The 15,903-nt window shown below is 50.0% G+C and overlaps 1 protein-coding gene and 1 gene segment (V, D, J or C); one reads left to right on the top strand and one right to left on the bottom strand.

Moving 5' to 3' along the window:
• Positions 1–1,855: 1,855 nt before the first annotated feature.
• LOC144284192 (T-cell receptor beta chain V region E1-like) lies at positions 1,856–2,689 on the bottom strand. The segment is given in 2 exon segments: positions 1,856–2,232; positions 2,487–2,689. Coding segments are annotated over 2 exon segments (432 nt in total).
• Positions 2,690–5,222: 2,533 nt separating this feature from the next.
• LOC144284980 (putative DBH-like monooxygenase protein 2) lies at positions 5,223–14,735 on the top strand. Its single transcript, XM_077850195.1, has 13 exons — positions 5,223–7,225; positions 7,733–7,879; positions 8,357–8,518; positions 8,739–8,822; positions 9,587–9,754; positions 9,944–10,046; positions 10,235–10,401; positions 10,751–10,842; positions 11,071–11,167; positions 11,309–11,368; positions 12,666–12,796; positions 13,548–13,662; positions 13,971–14,735. The coding sequence occupies exons 1-13, from the start codon at positions 6,917–6,919 to the stop codon at positions 14,211–14,213; spliced, it is 1,878 nt and encodes a 625-aa protein (XP_077706321.1). The 5' UTR covers positions 5,223–6,916; the 3' UTR covers positions 14,214–14,735.
• Positions 14,736–15,903: the final 1,168 nt, after the last annotated feature.

Below are 15,903 nucleotides of genomic sequence, written 5' to 3'. Positions count from 1 at the left end.
GCAGTGGTCTTAAGGCATAGTCATGGTCCAGGTGAGCAGTGTTGCATCTGGGAAGTCTCCAGGGAACTCTCAGGGACAGAAGTTGAAGGGATTCCATCAGAGCATTGGCGCCTTCGGTCACTACAGAGGTGACTTGGTTGTAGTTATTTCAAGAGCCGCTAGTGGAAGCCTCAGCTTTCCTTGAGAGCAGGTGGTCCAGGGACGCCTGGGTGGCTCCGTCCATTAAATGTTTGCCTTCAGCTCAGGCCACGATCTCAGGGTCCTGGGATCAAGCCCCTGGCGGGCTCCCTGCTCAGCAGGGAACCTGCGTCTCCCTTTCCCCCCTCCCACTTGCACTCATGCCCACATGTTCTTTCCCAAATATATATTATATAAGTATATATCTAAATTAAATATTATATATATATATTTTTTTTTTTAAAGAGTAGGTGGTCCAGGCCTCTCTGCCCTGCCATCTCTGTATCTAACAGCCTCTTGGTGATCTCTAGACCGAGGATCTTCAAGGATCTCCCGATGAGGGCCTTTTCAACAGAGGTACCCTTCCCGGAGGGAGGAGAGAACACAGGTATCCAAATGTCTCTGGACACTGTACCAGGCTCTAGACCTACTCCCCATCACTCTTGTCCTCTGGAGCTGGGCAGGTGGTCACCCAAACAGCTGAGTAGGGGTGCCAAGAGAAGACTCAACACCTTTGAGTCAGGCCAGGCCCAGGCAGAGCAGAGCATGGAAAACTATGGGCAGATGGTTCCCCCTGGTGGACAAAACTCCTCCCTCTCCACAAGCGGAGAGGAAAGTGCTTGCCTGTAGCTCTGGGCCACAGCCACCCAGATGGCCACCAGAGACCCAGCATTGAATGTCTTCTCGTTCTCTCCCACCTTGCACCCCGGTTACCTGCTCATCTGCTTTGAGATAGAGATGCTCCTACCTGGCAGCGGAGTGGCACTGCTACAGCCGCCTGCCACCTCCCATCTCTGTAGGGCTCTCACCCGCAGTGCTCCTGCCTGCTGCTTCTGGGATCTGCGTCTCCTTGTTCCACCCCTCACTCTGTGTATGGCCTTGCTCAGGTGGTAGGCCCACTTTTTTTTTTTTTAAGATTTTATTTATTTATTCATGAGAGACACAGAGAAAGAGAGGCAGAGACACAGGCAGAGGGAGAAGCAGGCTCCCTGCGGGGAGCCCAATGCGGGACTTGATCCCAGGACCCCAGGATCATGACCTGAGCTGAAGGCAAGACCCAGTTCTGAGCCATGGCTTTTTGGTCAATGTTTGGTGAGCCCTCACCATGGACCCAGACCGTGGTCCTTTCTAGGTCAGGCCCCCTCTGTGAGGATCTTACTTTTAAAAAGATCAACTTGAGGTTAGTGAGTCAGACGTCTAGGCAGTGGTAAGCACTGAGTATGGGAATCTATTGAAAAAGTGGGTGTTTAGGGGTGTGAGTGAGGGGCTACACACTGAGATACTCCTTCTTCCTCCTTTCTGAGCTTCCAGAATTTCTCCAGGTTTCTTTCCAGCACCCCTGCGGGCTTTGATACTGGTATTAAACCCCAAATGCTTGTTACCTAGGCCAACTGTGGAGAATCATGCCCTTTGATCCTCACAGCAAGCCTCTGAGCTGGGTAGAGTTACCGCCTGTACTTTACAGGCACAGAAACCAAGATTCAGGGAGATAAAGTCTTTCCCAAAGCTCTCAAGTGGCAGAGCCAGGTCCGGAACGGAGCCCCCCAGAGCCTGGGGTTAAATCTCTGTGTTAGGCAGCCAGAGCGTTCCCCAAAAGGGCCATGGGCAAGCAGTAGGAAGTGTCTGCTTTAGAGTAGAGGCAACAGGAAGGAGGTAGGGGAGCGGAGGAGGAGTCAGGTCAGAGGAGGAGGAGGTTGGGTCTGTGGCTGGCAACCCAGGATGGTTTGTATTCACTTGTCCAAGGGGAGTTTATCACTGTGTCTTTACTGCAGGTGCAGTACAGGGTTCTGCTCTGGGTCACATTGGCCACGTGCAGCCTCAGCTCCGTGCTGTTGACCCTCGTGGCCCGGTAATCTGCTCCAGGACGGGATACGAGCTCCTCGTCCCCGGGGCTCCGCAGAGTGGCCAGCACCTGCAGTTGCCCCTGGAGATCCTGTTGGTACCAGCTCATCCAAGGGTACTGGGAATCTCTCAGGATGCAGTGCAGGGTTTCAGCCTGCCCACGAGCTACCAGGACCCAGCGGGGCCTTTGCTCCACCAGGCTTGCAGTGGCATCTGAAAAACACAGGCCAGGGTAAAGGTCCCCAGGGTAGCAGTAACTCCTCAAATAACCAGCCAAATCCCAAAGAGGGGGGCCCATGAGCAATGCCAATAGGAGACTCCTGGAAACGGAAGGAATACTTTCTTATAGGGGTGCTATGCCGGGGAGGGCTTCAGCAAGCCTGGAATCAGAGAGCAAAACCTTCTGTGCCTACTAGTCCTTGCCCTCCCTCAACCCGTGGAGTGGCTTTTTCTGCCTGGCATCTGACCTGTACTCACGGTAGCCATGAGCACCCAGCCCCACAGGATGGAAAACAGTCCCATTCCCTGGCCCACACTTTCGCCAGCAGGGCATCGGGCAGCAGCCCGGAGAGCCGGATCCAGGTCTATGAGGTGGCCGTGAGCAGCTGACACTAGGCCTGAAACTCAAGAGGGAGTGGCTTTTCCAGGAAACGTGACAGTTTGTCTTATTTTCTCACTGAGGTTCAAGCCCCCTGACGTTCCCTGCTTTCTGCCTGCCAACAGCCCTCACACAGGCAGGCACACACTCCCCATATTCACTGAGTGCCTCAGTGAGGTTGTGTGGCCCTGCACCCTCTCCACCACCGTGTCCCAGAGATTCTGAACACAGACACTAGTGGTTCTGAATCTGTGCCTCAAACCTTTTCGAGGGATTCCAACATCTCAATGCAAGCGAGCAGGCCGGCAGATTGAGCAAAGACCTCTCCACCCCCCTCCCCCCCCATGCATTTCACACATAGAGGCTGGGCAGTAGGCAATGGGCTTTAGAGAGTCGCCTCTCTAAGGGCAACTAATACACTAAACATTAGAGACTTAATTTTTCCCTGTTGAAAATAAGGGAAGAGACTTACCTCCTACCCATTTCTTTAGAGGATTTACTGTAGAAAACTTATAATTTCAAGTTCTCTCTCTTTGAAATATATGTAAATCACCCAGAAATGTTTTTCTCCAGGACCTGCAATCATCTCTTTGAAATGCAAACATCAAAATGAACCTCACTTAATGTAGAGTTAAGCTGCAAAATGATGCCCTGTTGTAAAGACGTGGCAAGATTGCTTGTCCTTTGGGTAGAGCAAATTAACAAACCCAGATGGACACCCCCCCAGCCCCCCAGTAAGCAAGTGACTCCAGGATGTCCTGTCCAGTCCTCTTATTTGAGGACTGGTTATCACTCTATCTCAAGAACTTGTATGTAATGGGTTGTGTCTGGTGGCCCATATGAAAGGCTGGGATTTCTGCTTTTGCAATATCCCCATGGAATGCCTGGGATGTGAATCATATTCTGGTTTAATGCTTATTCAATGATAAGACTGCTTTCTTTCTCTTCTACTTCTGGGGAGAGAGTTCCTGACAACGCCCAGTGCTGGCACTACCTAGCGCTGGGGCCTTGGGACTCAGTTTCCCCATCTATAAGATGGAGATAATAATGATTTCATAAGAGTAAATAGATTCACACAAGAAAAATTCTTGGAATAGAGTTTGGCACAGGCTGAGCGCTTAGTGAGAGTTGGCTTCCGTCACTGCAGTGGTAAATTGCCAATTCAATTTACATATGACAATATTAATGGCAGCATTTATCTTCCTTTCTTTATCTCTCCTTTAGTCATCAGCTGAGATGAAAATCACAAGCTCACATAATTTTCCAACATAGCTAAGAGGCCTCGTTTTTCAGAAAGTTTGGAAACCAGTGATCTGGGAAATTAGATTTAAAAAGACCCTGTCTTTACCTTCAGCCTTTCACAGACAAAAATATGGGGACATATAGGAGTCTAGCAACCAAACTACTATTTCAAGACCTCGGATCGCACTGTATTCAGGTCGGTGCTCCAGTGAGGTGTCTGTGCTTTCAGGGACCCTTGAGGAAGAAGAAGGGAGATGGAGCCAGGCGAGACTGCAGACCCCTCACCCTGGGGAGCCCGCATGTCGGGAAACAGCTGGGACCTGGTGTCCTGGGGCTTTGCGCCTCCCAGATTCACTATTTTTGTTAATCTGCGAAATTATAATTACTTCCAACAATATGGTTCACATGATTGTGGGGAAGGATAACAGGTATTGATGCCATGTGGTGATGGCATAATAGTTTATAATCCAGTTGGCTTGATAACTTTGAAGTCCTGTTGTTCTGGATTTTTTTTTTTTTTTTTTTAGAAAAGACACTCTTTCTGGGGTGCCTTGACAGCTCAGTCTTTAAGCATCTACTTCAGCTCAGGTTAAGACCTCAGGGTCTTGGGATCAAGCCCGCTTCGGGCTCTCTGCTCAGTGGGGAGTCTTGTCCCCCCCGCCCCTCTGCCTCTCCCCCTGCTTGTGTGCTTTCTCTCTCTGTGTCAGATAAATAAAATCTTTTAAAAATAGACACTCATTTTCATTATGTACAATTTTGTGTATAAAGTGAGTTAATATTTTCAATAGCCAGATGATTTCAAATTTGCATCATCTAATTGTGCACGAAATGTCAATTGCCCTGCATTCTAAATCACATGCGCTGGTCCCCTTCTGCCGTGAGCTCTCTTACCTATTCCCAATCTCTTCTCTCCAGAGAGGGTAGGAGGGTGATGCTCTGGGAAGCATTGCCCAAACCACACATCTTGAACACCAGAAATATGTACATGCCAACCCAGAGGCGTCCTCACCCGGCAAGCCATGTGCATTGCATTCTGAGTTTACCGTGGAGAGAGTGGCTCTGGGGATCAGAGGATGGAAGGGAAGAAGGCCGGGCAAGGGGAACAAACCATAACTAGGGGAAAAGGTCAACAGACAGAGAAAAATCCTGCTAGTGGCCAGAGGGAGCCCAGGAGCAGATACTCTGAGGCTGCAGGCACTGGCTCCCTGTCCCTCCCTCAGGCAGGTAGATAGATTGCACGATAAGGGATCTGGCCCCATCTTGGCTTACAGGGCTGGCTCACCTGTCTCCCTGTCGCCTCCTCCCTTAGCCTTAATCCCCAAATGCGATTGGGATCAGAGTGTCTCTGACACTCCTGTTATCTCCTCCCTGGATTCCTGCTCCTCAAGGTCAGGCTCCTCCTCTGGTCTTGGCCCTACTCCCAACCTGGGCCAAGGTAAGCCTCTTCCTTCCAGATGGCTGCCTAGCAACCTCTCTGCTCCCATGCCCAGAGTTGGGCATTATGGTTGCTGCCTTGGGAAATAGATTTTTTTTTTCCTACTGCACCATAACTCCTACCCAGGTGCTCACAGCAGCTGCCAACAACCTCAGCTGGGTCCTTACCAGCTTTGATGAACTCAATAGATACTGAAAAGAGTGTGCAGGCCGTGACTAGAGGCATAAACAGATGCTCCAGCTCCTGTCCACCTCCCCCCCAACCCCACCCCCCTTTGAGATGAATTCCCGTGTGATGTGTGGTCCAGTTTCTGTGCTGGGAGACAATACCTCCTGGGCACAAGTCCTTGTTAATTTTTCAGTGTTCCTCCATTGTCTGATGGAGAAAGGACACTGGGGGAAAATGAGGCAATTCCAGCTGGATCAGCTGTGTCAGAACCTGGACTGAGAAACCTCCAGGCATCGAGTGAGTCCCTTCCCTAAGAAGCAGTCAGCAGATGACAACTCCATCAGGGCAAACCTCGGTGGGAAGGCATGGCGGGTGGCCAGGTGCCCCGTGGGTGTCTGTAACCTAAGAAAATAATGGAAAGAGCACTGCTGGGGGGGCAGGACCCCTGTGTTCTGGTACTAGCTCTGCCTCCGACCAGATGGGGGTTCAGGCACTACTCGTGTTACCTCTAGGTATTTAATTTCCCTTTCCTCATCTAAAAATTAAGTGGATCTAAAATTCCTTTTCACTCTGGTATTCTAATTTTCTAACATTCCTTCTGTGCTTTTATGGTTTGAATACTGAGGCACTTGCCAGCGAGGACCCTGGGCCAAGCCCCCAGTGGAGCGAGAGTCACTAAATGCCCTGGCAGGCAATTCATGTAACAAGGGTAGAGCACCAAGCCTCCCAAGGGCCAGTTTACACTTATCCCCCAATCTCTCCCTCTTCCCCCCTCCCCTCCTCCTGCTGCTCCCCAGGAATGTGCAGAAACTCAAGGCCACCCCAGACTTGCCCATCTGGAAAGCTGATTATGGCTCCTTCACCTCTATGTGTCCTTCCAGGGATTAGTAGCTAAGACTCCTCCGAGAGATGGAAATCATCACCTTCCCTGAACGCCTCCTCCAAAACTTCTCTCGTTCCTCTGCTGCATGTAATCACTCTCGCCCCCACCCTCTGCTCTGCTCCAGTTCCAGATATAGAAGATGCCCATAAAAACTGGGGTGGGGGGCAGGTGCCAGAGGGCAGAATGTTCACTAAGGACATCCAAGGACACAGGGATGGGGGTTGCAGAAAGGTAGAAAGACAAGGAAGGAGAGGCAGGGAAAAACCAACCCCCCCCCCCGATTCTGCAGGGTCCCCATTGGCAGGACACTGGCATGGGGTTGGGGTGCAAGAGTCTAAATGATCTATTCCCGAGAATTTTGCATCAGGACCCAGCTCCAGGGCAAGAGCTATCTTCTCTGTACCCTCTCTGGACACTCATACCTCCAGAGTTATGTAAGTGGCACCACTCTGAATCCAGAGGATAATCATATCAGAAGAGCCCCAGTCTGTCCCTCCCCCATGGCACAGTGCCTGGCACAGGTAGGGACACATATAAACCCATACTTCCTGCGTGTCCATCTGTAGGAGAGATGCTCCAGACCCCAGGAGCCATGACTTGTGCCCTTCTCTTCAGGCTTCTCCTACTTACGGCCCTGGTAGTCCCCTCCCCAGGCAAAGGCCTTGGTCCCACATCTCGCCTGCGTTATTCCAGGTTCCTAGATCCGTCCAACGTCATTTTCCTGCGCTGGGACTTTGACCTTGAGGCTGAGATCATCACTTTTGAGCTGCAGGTCCGGACAGCTGGCTGGGTGGGCTTGGGTGTCACAAATCGTAACGCCAGAACGGGGAGCGATCTGGTTGTTGGAGGAGTCCTGCCCGACGGCAACGTCTATTTCTCGGTAAGTCTGAGGGTGGCCCCCTTCCATGGATGAAGGTCCCTTGCTGAGTTGAGGATGGCTCTGAGTCCAGGAAGGATCCACATTTTCCAAACATATCCAGGCCCATGCCCAGAACACCAGCTGACTGCTGACCTCTCCCTACAGAAATGGTCCTTTGGAGAGTTTCCAAACTAGGCCTTCCAGGCTCCATGGTCCTAAGGTGCTAAGAAATGGAATCACTGGACTGAGGGAGTCCTGCACCACTAAATGCAGGGCAATGGGGGAGAGTCCATGCTATTGGTGACCCAGTCTCCAGCCCTAATTCCCATTAGGCTCAGTCAGGTGGGCCGCAGCATAAAATGGTCTAATAACCACAGCAGCAGCTACAATAATAATAGCTTAAAATTGTCACGTACTTTTGATCAACCAAAAGTTGGGTTAGCTTGGGTTGCTAAAGGGAACAGCTGCTCTGAAGTCATGACCACAGGGGTTTCCTGTTCTTTCTCTTTGATCTTCACTGGACCCCAGGATCAGCACCTGGTAGATGAAGACACCCTGGAGGAGGACGGGAGCCAGGATGCTGAGCTGCAGGGGCTGACGGAGGATGCTGTCTACACCACCATGCGCTTCTCCAGGCCCTTCCGCTCTTGTGACCCTCACGACCAAGACATTACGGTAAAACAGTAAGGGGAGAAAGCACCCAATCCTAAGCAGCTTTTCCTTCTGGGGAGGTTCAGTCACCACCAATCTGGTATATGCACGTGTCTCAGGCAGCAGTCACAGTTCCCAGGGGTCCTGTCCCTCTCTGCCTTTCCATTGTCCTCCCTTCCAAATCCACAAGCCCACTGATTAAGCACCCACCTCAACCTCCCCTGGGTTCCCCTCTCCAAGAACCTTGCCTCATTTCACTGAACGTTAGGGTGTCATTTCCCAGATGTGGACACAGGCATCGAGAAGGGATGTCCTTGCTAAAAGTTTCCAGCAAGTTGGCCTCTGAGGTAGAACTAGAACCCGACTAGTTCCAACCTCCAGTTGGAAGCTCTTTCTGTTCCACTGTGTATATGTGAGCAAGTGGCTTGTGTCAGTTCTTGGGTGTGGATATGTGCAAAGTGTTGCTCATGGGCAGCACCTCAATGCCGCTGACATCCCTAGAGTGACACCATGAGGGTGCTGGCCACCTATGGCCTGGATGACACTCTGAAGCTGGACCGGGACCGTACTTTTGTCAAGTCTATCTTCCTGCTACAAATAGTCCACCCTGATGACCTTGACATTCCTGAGGATACCATCATCCATGACCTGGAGATCACTGATGTAAGAGGCCCCCACCCCACCCAGCCACCTCAAAGCCTCCTTCCCATGTTCCCACTCAATCCAGACCCTACTCTGGCACCCAATACCCAGTATGTTCCTTGAATCGAGGTAAATGTGACTTCCCCCAGCCCCCTGAGGACGCAAAGTGGGCCTGTCCCTTCCCCAGCTTCTCTGAGAGCTCATTTCCAACCCAGCTCAGTCTGTGTGTGTCCTTCTCCAGTTCCTCATTCCAGAGGATGACACCACGTATGCCTGCACCTTCCTCCCTCTCCCCATCGTTAGCAAGAAGCATCACATCTTCAAGGTATGGGGAACCAGACATGGACAAGGTAGTGAGCACAGCCAACTGAGAAGGGATGGTGTTCAGAAAACTTTGAGAGGAAGCTGGAGAGAAGTAGCCAGGAGAATATGGGGGCCAAGTCAGATTTGGTGGGGGGCGGGGTTCATGCTTCCTGAGCCCAGAACTATAGCTCCCAACACTTTTCTAATCAAGCCCCACAATGCAGCAGAGATTTTGATGGAGGTCATCAATTAGTGTTTCCAAAGAGCAAAGTCTTGAGCCCTACCTTGGACCCAGAATCGTACTCATGGCCTAGGAGGAAGTTCAGGCTTGGAGGACAAAGGCTGTCAGGTCAGTGAATTTTGGCTAGAGGGAACTCCAACTTGATCACCTGATTTCACAGTTGAAGGATTTCAAATTTGGATCTTACAATAACTAGCAAATGTGTGGGAGTCATTTTTTTTTCTTTAGAGCAGGATCCAATGAGGCCTGTGCGCAGATACAGTGAACTGGTGAGGTTATTAAGGGAAATTCAGAAGTCTTAGGGATTGTCTCAGCTAGATTCGGTATGTCACACACTCAGGGAAGGAGTTTAAAAGGGTAGGGGCTGAGAGAGAAGTCAGACAGAATTGGGGGTAAGTGGTGGTTTGGGGAAGAAAAACAGAACAAATGGAGAAGGAAGAGAAACAGAAATGTGGAATGGGTGTATTTTTATTTGGGGCAAAGGAATGGGGGGATAGGACTTGACATAGATCTTGACCATGCTCTGCCTTCCTTCTCTCACCCAGTTTGAGCCCAAGATGGTGGAGCATGATGAGACAATGGTGCATCACATCCTGGTGTATGCCTGTGGCAATGCCAGCGTTCTACCCACGGGCATCAGTGACTGCTATGGAGCTGACCCTGCCTTCTCCCTCTGCTCACAGGTCATCGTAGGCTGGGCTGTCGGGGGCACAGTGAGTCCTGAGATGAGGGAAATAGGTGGCTAAGGGGGTGCATGGTGTCAGGAGACTGGGATTGCTGGACTGATGGAGAACCAGCAGACAGGGGAGGTCTGGGACGAGGGCCAGAAAACATAGGCAGGTCCTGGCCCCTGCACCTAGCACCTGGCCCTCCTTGCTGCCAAACCTTCCTCCATCCAACAGAGTTACCAGTTTCCAGATGATGTGGGTGTCTCTCTTGGGACCCCCTTGGACCCCCAGTGGATCCGACTGGAGATTCACTACAGCAATTTTCACAACCTTCCTGGTGAGCATCTAGAACATTTTTGGAGGAAGAGCTGGTGCGGCTGGCTGATGCTTTTAGGTGTTGGGAAGGTGCTGTGGGAAGCACACGGGCTCGTTTTGGTCATAGCCCTGTCTCAGCTTTCCTGGGTCTCTCGCTCCCACATTGTGATCAGCTCTCTTGCCTTCTGTCACTGTTCCATTCTGCACCAGGTGTGTATGACTCCTCGGGGATCCGATTATACTACACTGCACAGCTGCGCAAATATGACATGGGAGTCCTCCAGCTGGGCTTCTTCACTTTCCCCATCCACTTCATACCCCCGGGCGCAGAGTCCTTCCTGTCCTATGGGCTGTGCAAGACGGAGAAGTTTGAGGAGGTGAGGCTGGTGGAGGGAGGGCACATCCTTCCTGAAGTTTCTTGTTTCCCATCACAGATCTGGGCTGGTCCATAAGCACACACAGCCTGAGCCTGGGACTTGGCGAATGGCCAACAGCCTAGCCTGGTGCTTGGGAAAACTGCTAACCTGGATCATGCAAGGGAAGGAAGGAGTTGGGCTTTGGGAGTTGGAGGGTGGGCCAGGAAGAGGGTCTAGGAGGGCTCAGTAAGAATGAAAGAGGCTTGTGTCGGTCATAAGAGGAAGGTTTTCCATATTAAGGGGGGCAAATCAAGGAGCAGGGCAAGACGAGAGTTCCTAACAAACCAGACGGGTCTCCTCCCTATCACAGATGAATGGGGCCCCAGTGCCTGACATACAGGTGTACGGCTACCTGCTCCACACCCACCTGGCTGGCCGTGCTCTGCAGGCTGTGCAATACAGGTAAGGGAAGGCGTGGACTTGAAGCTTTCCCATCGGCATGTGGGAACAAATTTGAGGATAGTTATTTATTCTGCAGCATAGGGTTATGCTTGGTTGGGAGTAAGGAAGAACTAGAACTATCCCTAGAGTAGAGGTGACCAGAATAAGACTGTGGAAGGAGGAGCTTTTTTGTTTTATGGGCAACCTGTGCCCCCAGCATGAGCTCATACACTGCTTCGTTCCCTCTAGAAATGGGACACAACTCCAAACAATCTGCAAAGATGATTCCTATGACTTCAATCTGCAGGAGACTCGGGATTTACCGTATCGAGTGGAGATCAAACCGGTGGGAGCCTGCTGGGAGGCAGGACTGGAGTCGGGGTGGGGAGGCAGGATGGGAGCTCATCACTGTTAGCCAAGGGAGCTCTAAGGCTGTCACCAGTCCTTCCGTGTCTTACTGTCAGCCTTTGTGTTTCACTCTGAATAGGGAGACGAGTTGCTGGTAGAGTGTCACTACCAGACGCTGGACCGGGACTCCTTGACTTTTGTAAGTACCTCCCTTCCCGTCACAGTCAAGGACGAAGCCTCAGAATAGAGCCCATCCCTGGCTTTGGCTATCGAGTGACTCTTATTATTCTAGATGAAGCCCTTTTCTTCCTCCAATGGTGTTACCCATTCACATGGGGATTTCATATTCTCACACCCCGGTGGTTGTAAGATGCGTGCAAGGATCCCCTACTTTCTCTGTTGATGACCCACTAAGACCCCGGACAGACAGCATGTTAGAGTGACACAGAGCATGGACTTTTGGTCTCCTTGCCTGTTTTTTTTTTTTTTTAAGATTTTATTTATTTATTCATGAGAGAGGCAGAGACACAGGCTGAGGGAGAAGCAGGTTCCTTGCAGTGAGCCTGATGTGGAACCCGATTCCAGGACTCCGGGATCACGACCCCAGCCAAAGGCAGGCACTCAACCACTGAGCCACCCTAGAGTCCCTTCTTGCCTGGTTTTGAATGTCAACATAATCATTGGTAGCTTTCTAACCTTAGACAAGTTATTCTATCTCTTTATGCCTCAGTTTTCTAATTCATACAAGAACTAATAATAGTATCTCATAAGATTGTTGTGAGAGTTGATTAACCTATGTAAAGCATCTAGAGCATTGCCTGACTTGTAGTGAATTCTCAATTAGAGTTAACCACTGTTGTGATGGTCTACAAGGAACACCACCCCTTTGGTGTGCCAAGAGTGGTTCAGTGCTCATAGGATTCCAAAGGGGTTGCATGCTATTGAAGAAGAAACTATAGCCATATATACTACTATCATGTGAGGTAGAAAGTGATACATACCGTAAGAGACAAATGGGGATAATGCAGGAGGGGAGTCACAGGGAAAAACCATAAGGTCCCACTGCGGTGAACTGAACATGTGACTTATTTGAGTAGGTCATGCTTTAGGACATGTGGAGATGGGGAATCCTGGAGAAACTCAAAAGGGAGTGGCTTTTTCAGGAAACTCAATATCTTCTCTCATCTCCTCAACCATTTTATCTGCTCAAACCAGAGCAAAGGCCGTGGCAATGTAGGGGACGGGACAGATATATGGGATATTGCTTAGGAAATAATATCAATGATTGTCTATCAATTGGAGGGAGAGGAAGGGAGAGGAAAGAGTGGGTAAGAAGTAGAAGTAACAATCAGTCAGCTGGTTGTAGGTTAAGGGAAAAGTAAAATGGCATCATTGGCACAACGACCACCTGCCCTATTTTCTGCCTGCCTTCTTCCCAACTCTCTGCTTGCCTTAGTAACTTTGTGTTCCATCTCTTTCTCCCTCTTCTTCCCCAGGGGGGTCCCAGCACCATTAATGAGATGTGCCTCATCTTCCTCTTCTACTATCCCCGAAACAACATCTCCAGCTGCATGGGGTACCCTGACATCATCCATGTGGCCCATGAGCTGGGGGAGGAGGTATCAGAGTAAGTCATCCTGTAAGATGAGACCTTCAAGTGTGTGTGTGGGGGGTCTTGGGGAAGATCAGGGAAGGAAGAAAAGGAAGACCACCTACTACCCCCTACATAGTGAGTCAGGATTCGTTGGTGGGCTGCCTTGTTGGCGCCTACCATCCTAACCCTGGCTTCTCTCGATGTCTGACTCTCAAAGCCCTGACATAAGACAAAATAGCATCCCTCCCATACCACTAAGGTCATTCAGAAAAGCAGATAAGAACAGACCTCTAAAAGTTAGATCACTTATGTATAGATTCCTCGTCTGCCTTTTTCTCATGTGCTCTCTGACTCAGTCAAAACTGTTTATTTTCAAGTAATAACCCTTAATTATTTAGAGGTGAAGGTTGTCTCTGAGATTCTATGAAAGCCCTGAAACTCCTTTCCAAGGAAAAGGCACTTTTGTGCAGACACACCCATTTCACACACAATTTCAGGGCCTTTACAAGTTCCCTGAAGTCATTCCATCCAGGACTTTATGACCTCCAGATTAAGAACTACGTCTTTAAAGAGTCAGGACTTTCTCTTTTTCACTTTAGAAAAATCCTCATCTTTGAGTTTTGCTATTTCTCTCTTTCTGCCAGAATCATGGTTGTCTTATTGAGTTGTGAGGCATTCCTTTTGGCTCTTGTTGACACGGAAATATTGTTAAGAAACATGAGGGCATTTTGTCAAAGATTTGAGTGGATCCTAGCCTATCATGTGTTCCCCCTGTCCACGGCAGCTCCATGGAGGGCATGATGGCCATGAACAATGTTGAGTGGACTCCAGAGAACATTAAGAAGGCTGAGAAAGCCTGCAAGGACGCCCAGCAGATGGTGATAATAAAGACCATTGATGTGAGTGTCCCAGGAGCCAGCACCCTCTCAGGGCTGGGGATGGAGGGGTTTGGGATGGTGTAGGGCCAGGCCAGAAAAAGAAAGGAGGAGGCTGGTGAACTACAAAGGTGGGAATACTGGGTCAGGGAAGGAGTGGCTGGGGAGTAGAAAGATGGACTGATGCTGTTCTGGAGTGGGGTGGCTGCAGTCTCCCAGCTAGTTTGTGAGGCTGCAGGGACTGGGGATCACCAAGTAAGTGTGGAAGAAAGGAAATGAGTGGGGGAGGCTTCTGCCTTTACCCATTTTCTCCCATTTCCCTTGTCCTGCAGGAGGTGGTGGAAAATACGACAGGCTGGATTCCAGAAATCATCCCTACTACTCGGGGACCCTGCTTGGAGTCCTCTGGAGGCAAAGTGGAACCCCAGGACAAAACCCCTGCAGGTTTCAGGGCTGCACCAGTGGGCCTCTCAAGCTCCAGCACTGCTACCCTGAGGTGCCTCCCTCTGGCTGCCCTCTTGTTTGGGCAGGGGGCTTTTTCTTGGCTTCTTGCCACCCTGAAGGTTGTAGTCTGATACTGTATCCTCATGTCAAATACTCAGGTTCCACTCTGCTCAGCCTTCCCCTTAATATCAAATACAGAAACTCCCCTCTGCTTGGGCTCACCAAAGACCCTGACTGTCCCCCTTCCCACAATCAGGCCACAACATTGTAGGCCTGGGTGATTGCACTTGTTCCATAAAGGCTCTTCCTTCCATGCTCAGGGATGCAATTCATCTTTTAAAGCTTTAGAAACAATAATGAGACCACATATTTTCTGACAAAATCTGGATTCAAGGCTGGCTCACTCTCTGAGAAGCCTGATGCTCCAGCTTACCTAAGGGGATGCCACCTGGGGAGATGGGGACTGCAAGCCCTCCTTTGCCCATGCTGACCCTAAGGGGGGCTCCTGTTTCTCTTTTCTTATGGCATTTTTTTGTCCAGCCTTCCCTATGAGGCAGAGGCAGCAAGCCACATGTGTGATTTGTAGTAAAGGGAGAGGCTCTGTTTATAGGGGACAAAGTTCAAGACAACAGATTAAATAGAATTCAACCCGCTTCCTGTTGCCATCTCCTTCCTTTGAGCCTTTGGCCCAGGGAGGCAGCTGGGAGGTCTCTTGAATGGCTCAGTATAAGGCATCCAGAGGGCATTTGAGGACCCGGTTGCCAAAAAGCAACATTGAAAGCAGTCCTTGGTCTCCTCACCTGTGCCTCTACTATCAGATGATTTTCACTTATCCCACCAAGTGTGACATTCTCCACACTCAAGTCATGAGGGGTCAAGAGACTAACTGGCAGGGCAGGCTGAATTGGGCTCTGAAAAAGTCAAGACCAAGGTGGAGAGGGGCAATCCATAGCTCTGCAGGGGATGTCAAGAAGGTTCAGATGGACAGAGTAGGGAATAGACCCAAATGGTTTGTGGAGTCAGGTTGCAATTTGCAACCACAATCGACAAGAAAGGGGTATTGGTCATGGCTGTTCTGGGCTTCTGGGGGGCACTTCTGGTTTCTAAGATTGAGAACCTGTGTGGTGCCTTTGAGACTTAAAGTCACCATTCTACTTTATGAATTGCCTTGCTCATTGTTCATGTGCAAGGGACCCCTACTCTGGCTATCCCAAGGTATTTAGAGGAATCATAATCATAATTATAACCCCTTGAAACCAGGGATCTGGCCTCTGTAAATTGTTAACCACTGCTTGAGGGGACCAGCCTTGATCGAACATAATAGCCCTGCTTCCTAGCAGAGTAAGCTCTGGGCTTGGTGAGGTATGTGCCAGATACTGAGCCCATTACATGTGCTGAAACTTCTGGAGAATTCTGGAGGCTCCGTTCAAAGATTATGCAACATCTTCAGTGTTAGCATTCAGTTCCTGCAGTCTTAGTCTTGGATATTTTTAATGTTTGGGGCCACTTCTGGGCCTTGTAATGTGTGAGCAGAGGGACTTGCTATCCTTAAATCAAAGAGGTTTTACAAAGTTTATGATTATGGAAGGATCTAGTTTCACCTGAAGCCAGAGGACTGTGTGTGCTCGCAGTTGAGTATCTCTGTGGTCCCACCATTCAAGGAAAATGGAGGATTTCCTTTTGATCCTCAAACATGCTTGATGCCGTTTGGCAGCTGTGTGAAGTACGCAAATTACTCTCTACAGCATGAGGAAACATGCAGATAAAGATGAGATGCAGATAGAAGCATAAAACAACGAGCACAGACCACTTTTGTCTTTG

This window comes from Canis aureus, chromosome 15 (genome assembly GCF_053574225.1).
Source record: "Canis aureus isolate CA01 chromosome 15, VMU_Caureus_v.1.0, whole genome shotgun sequence".
Lineage (NCBI taxonomy): Eukaryota > Metazoa > Chordata > Mammalia > Carnivora > Canidae > Canis > Canis aureus.
The sequence above is the reverse complement of the archived record's forward strand: the minus strand, read 5'-3'. Positions and strand labels throughout refer to the sequence as shown.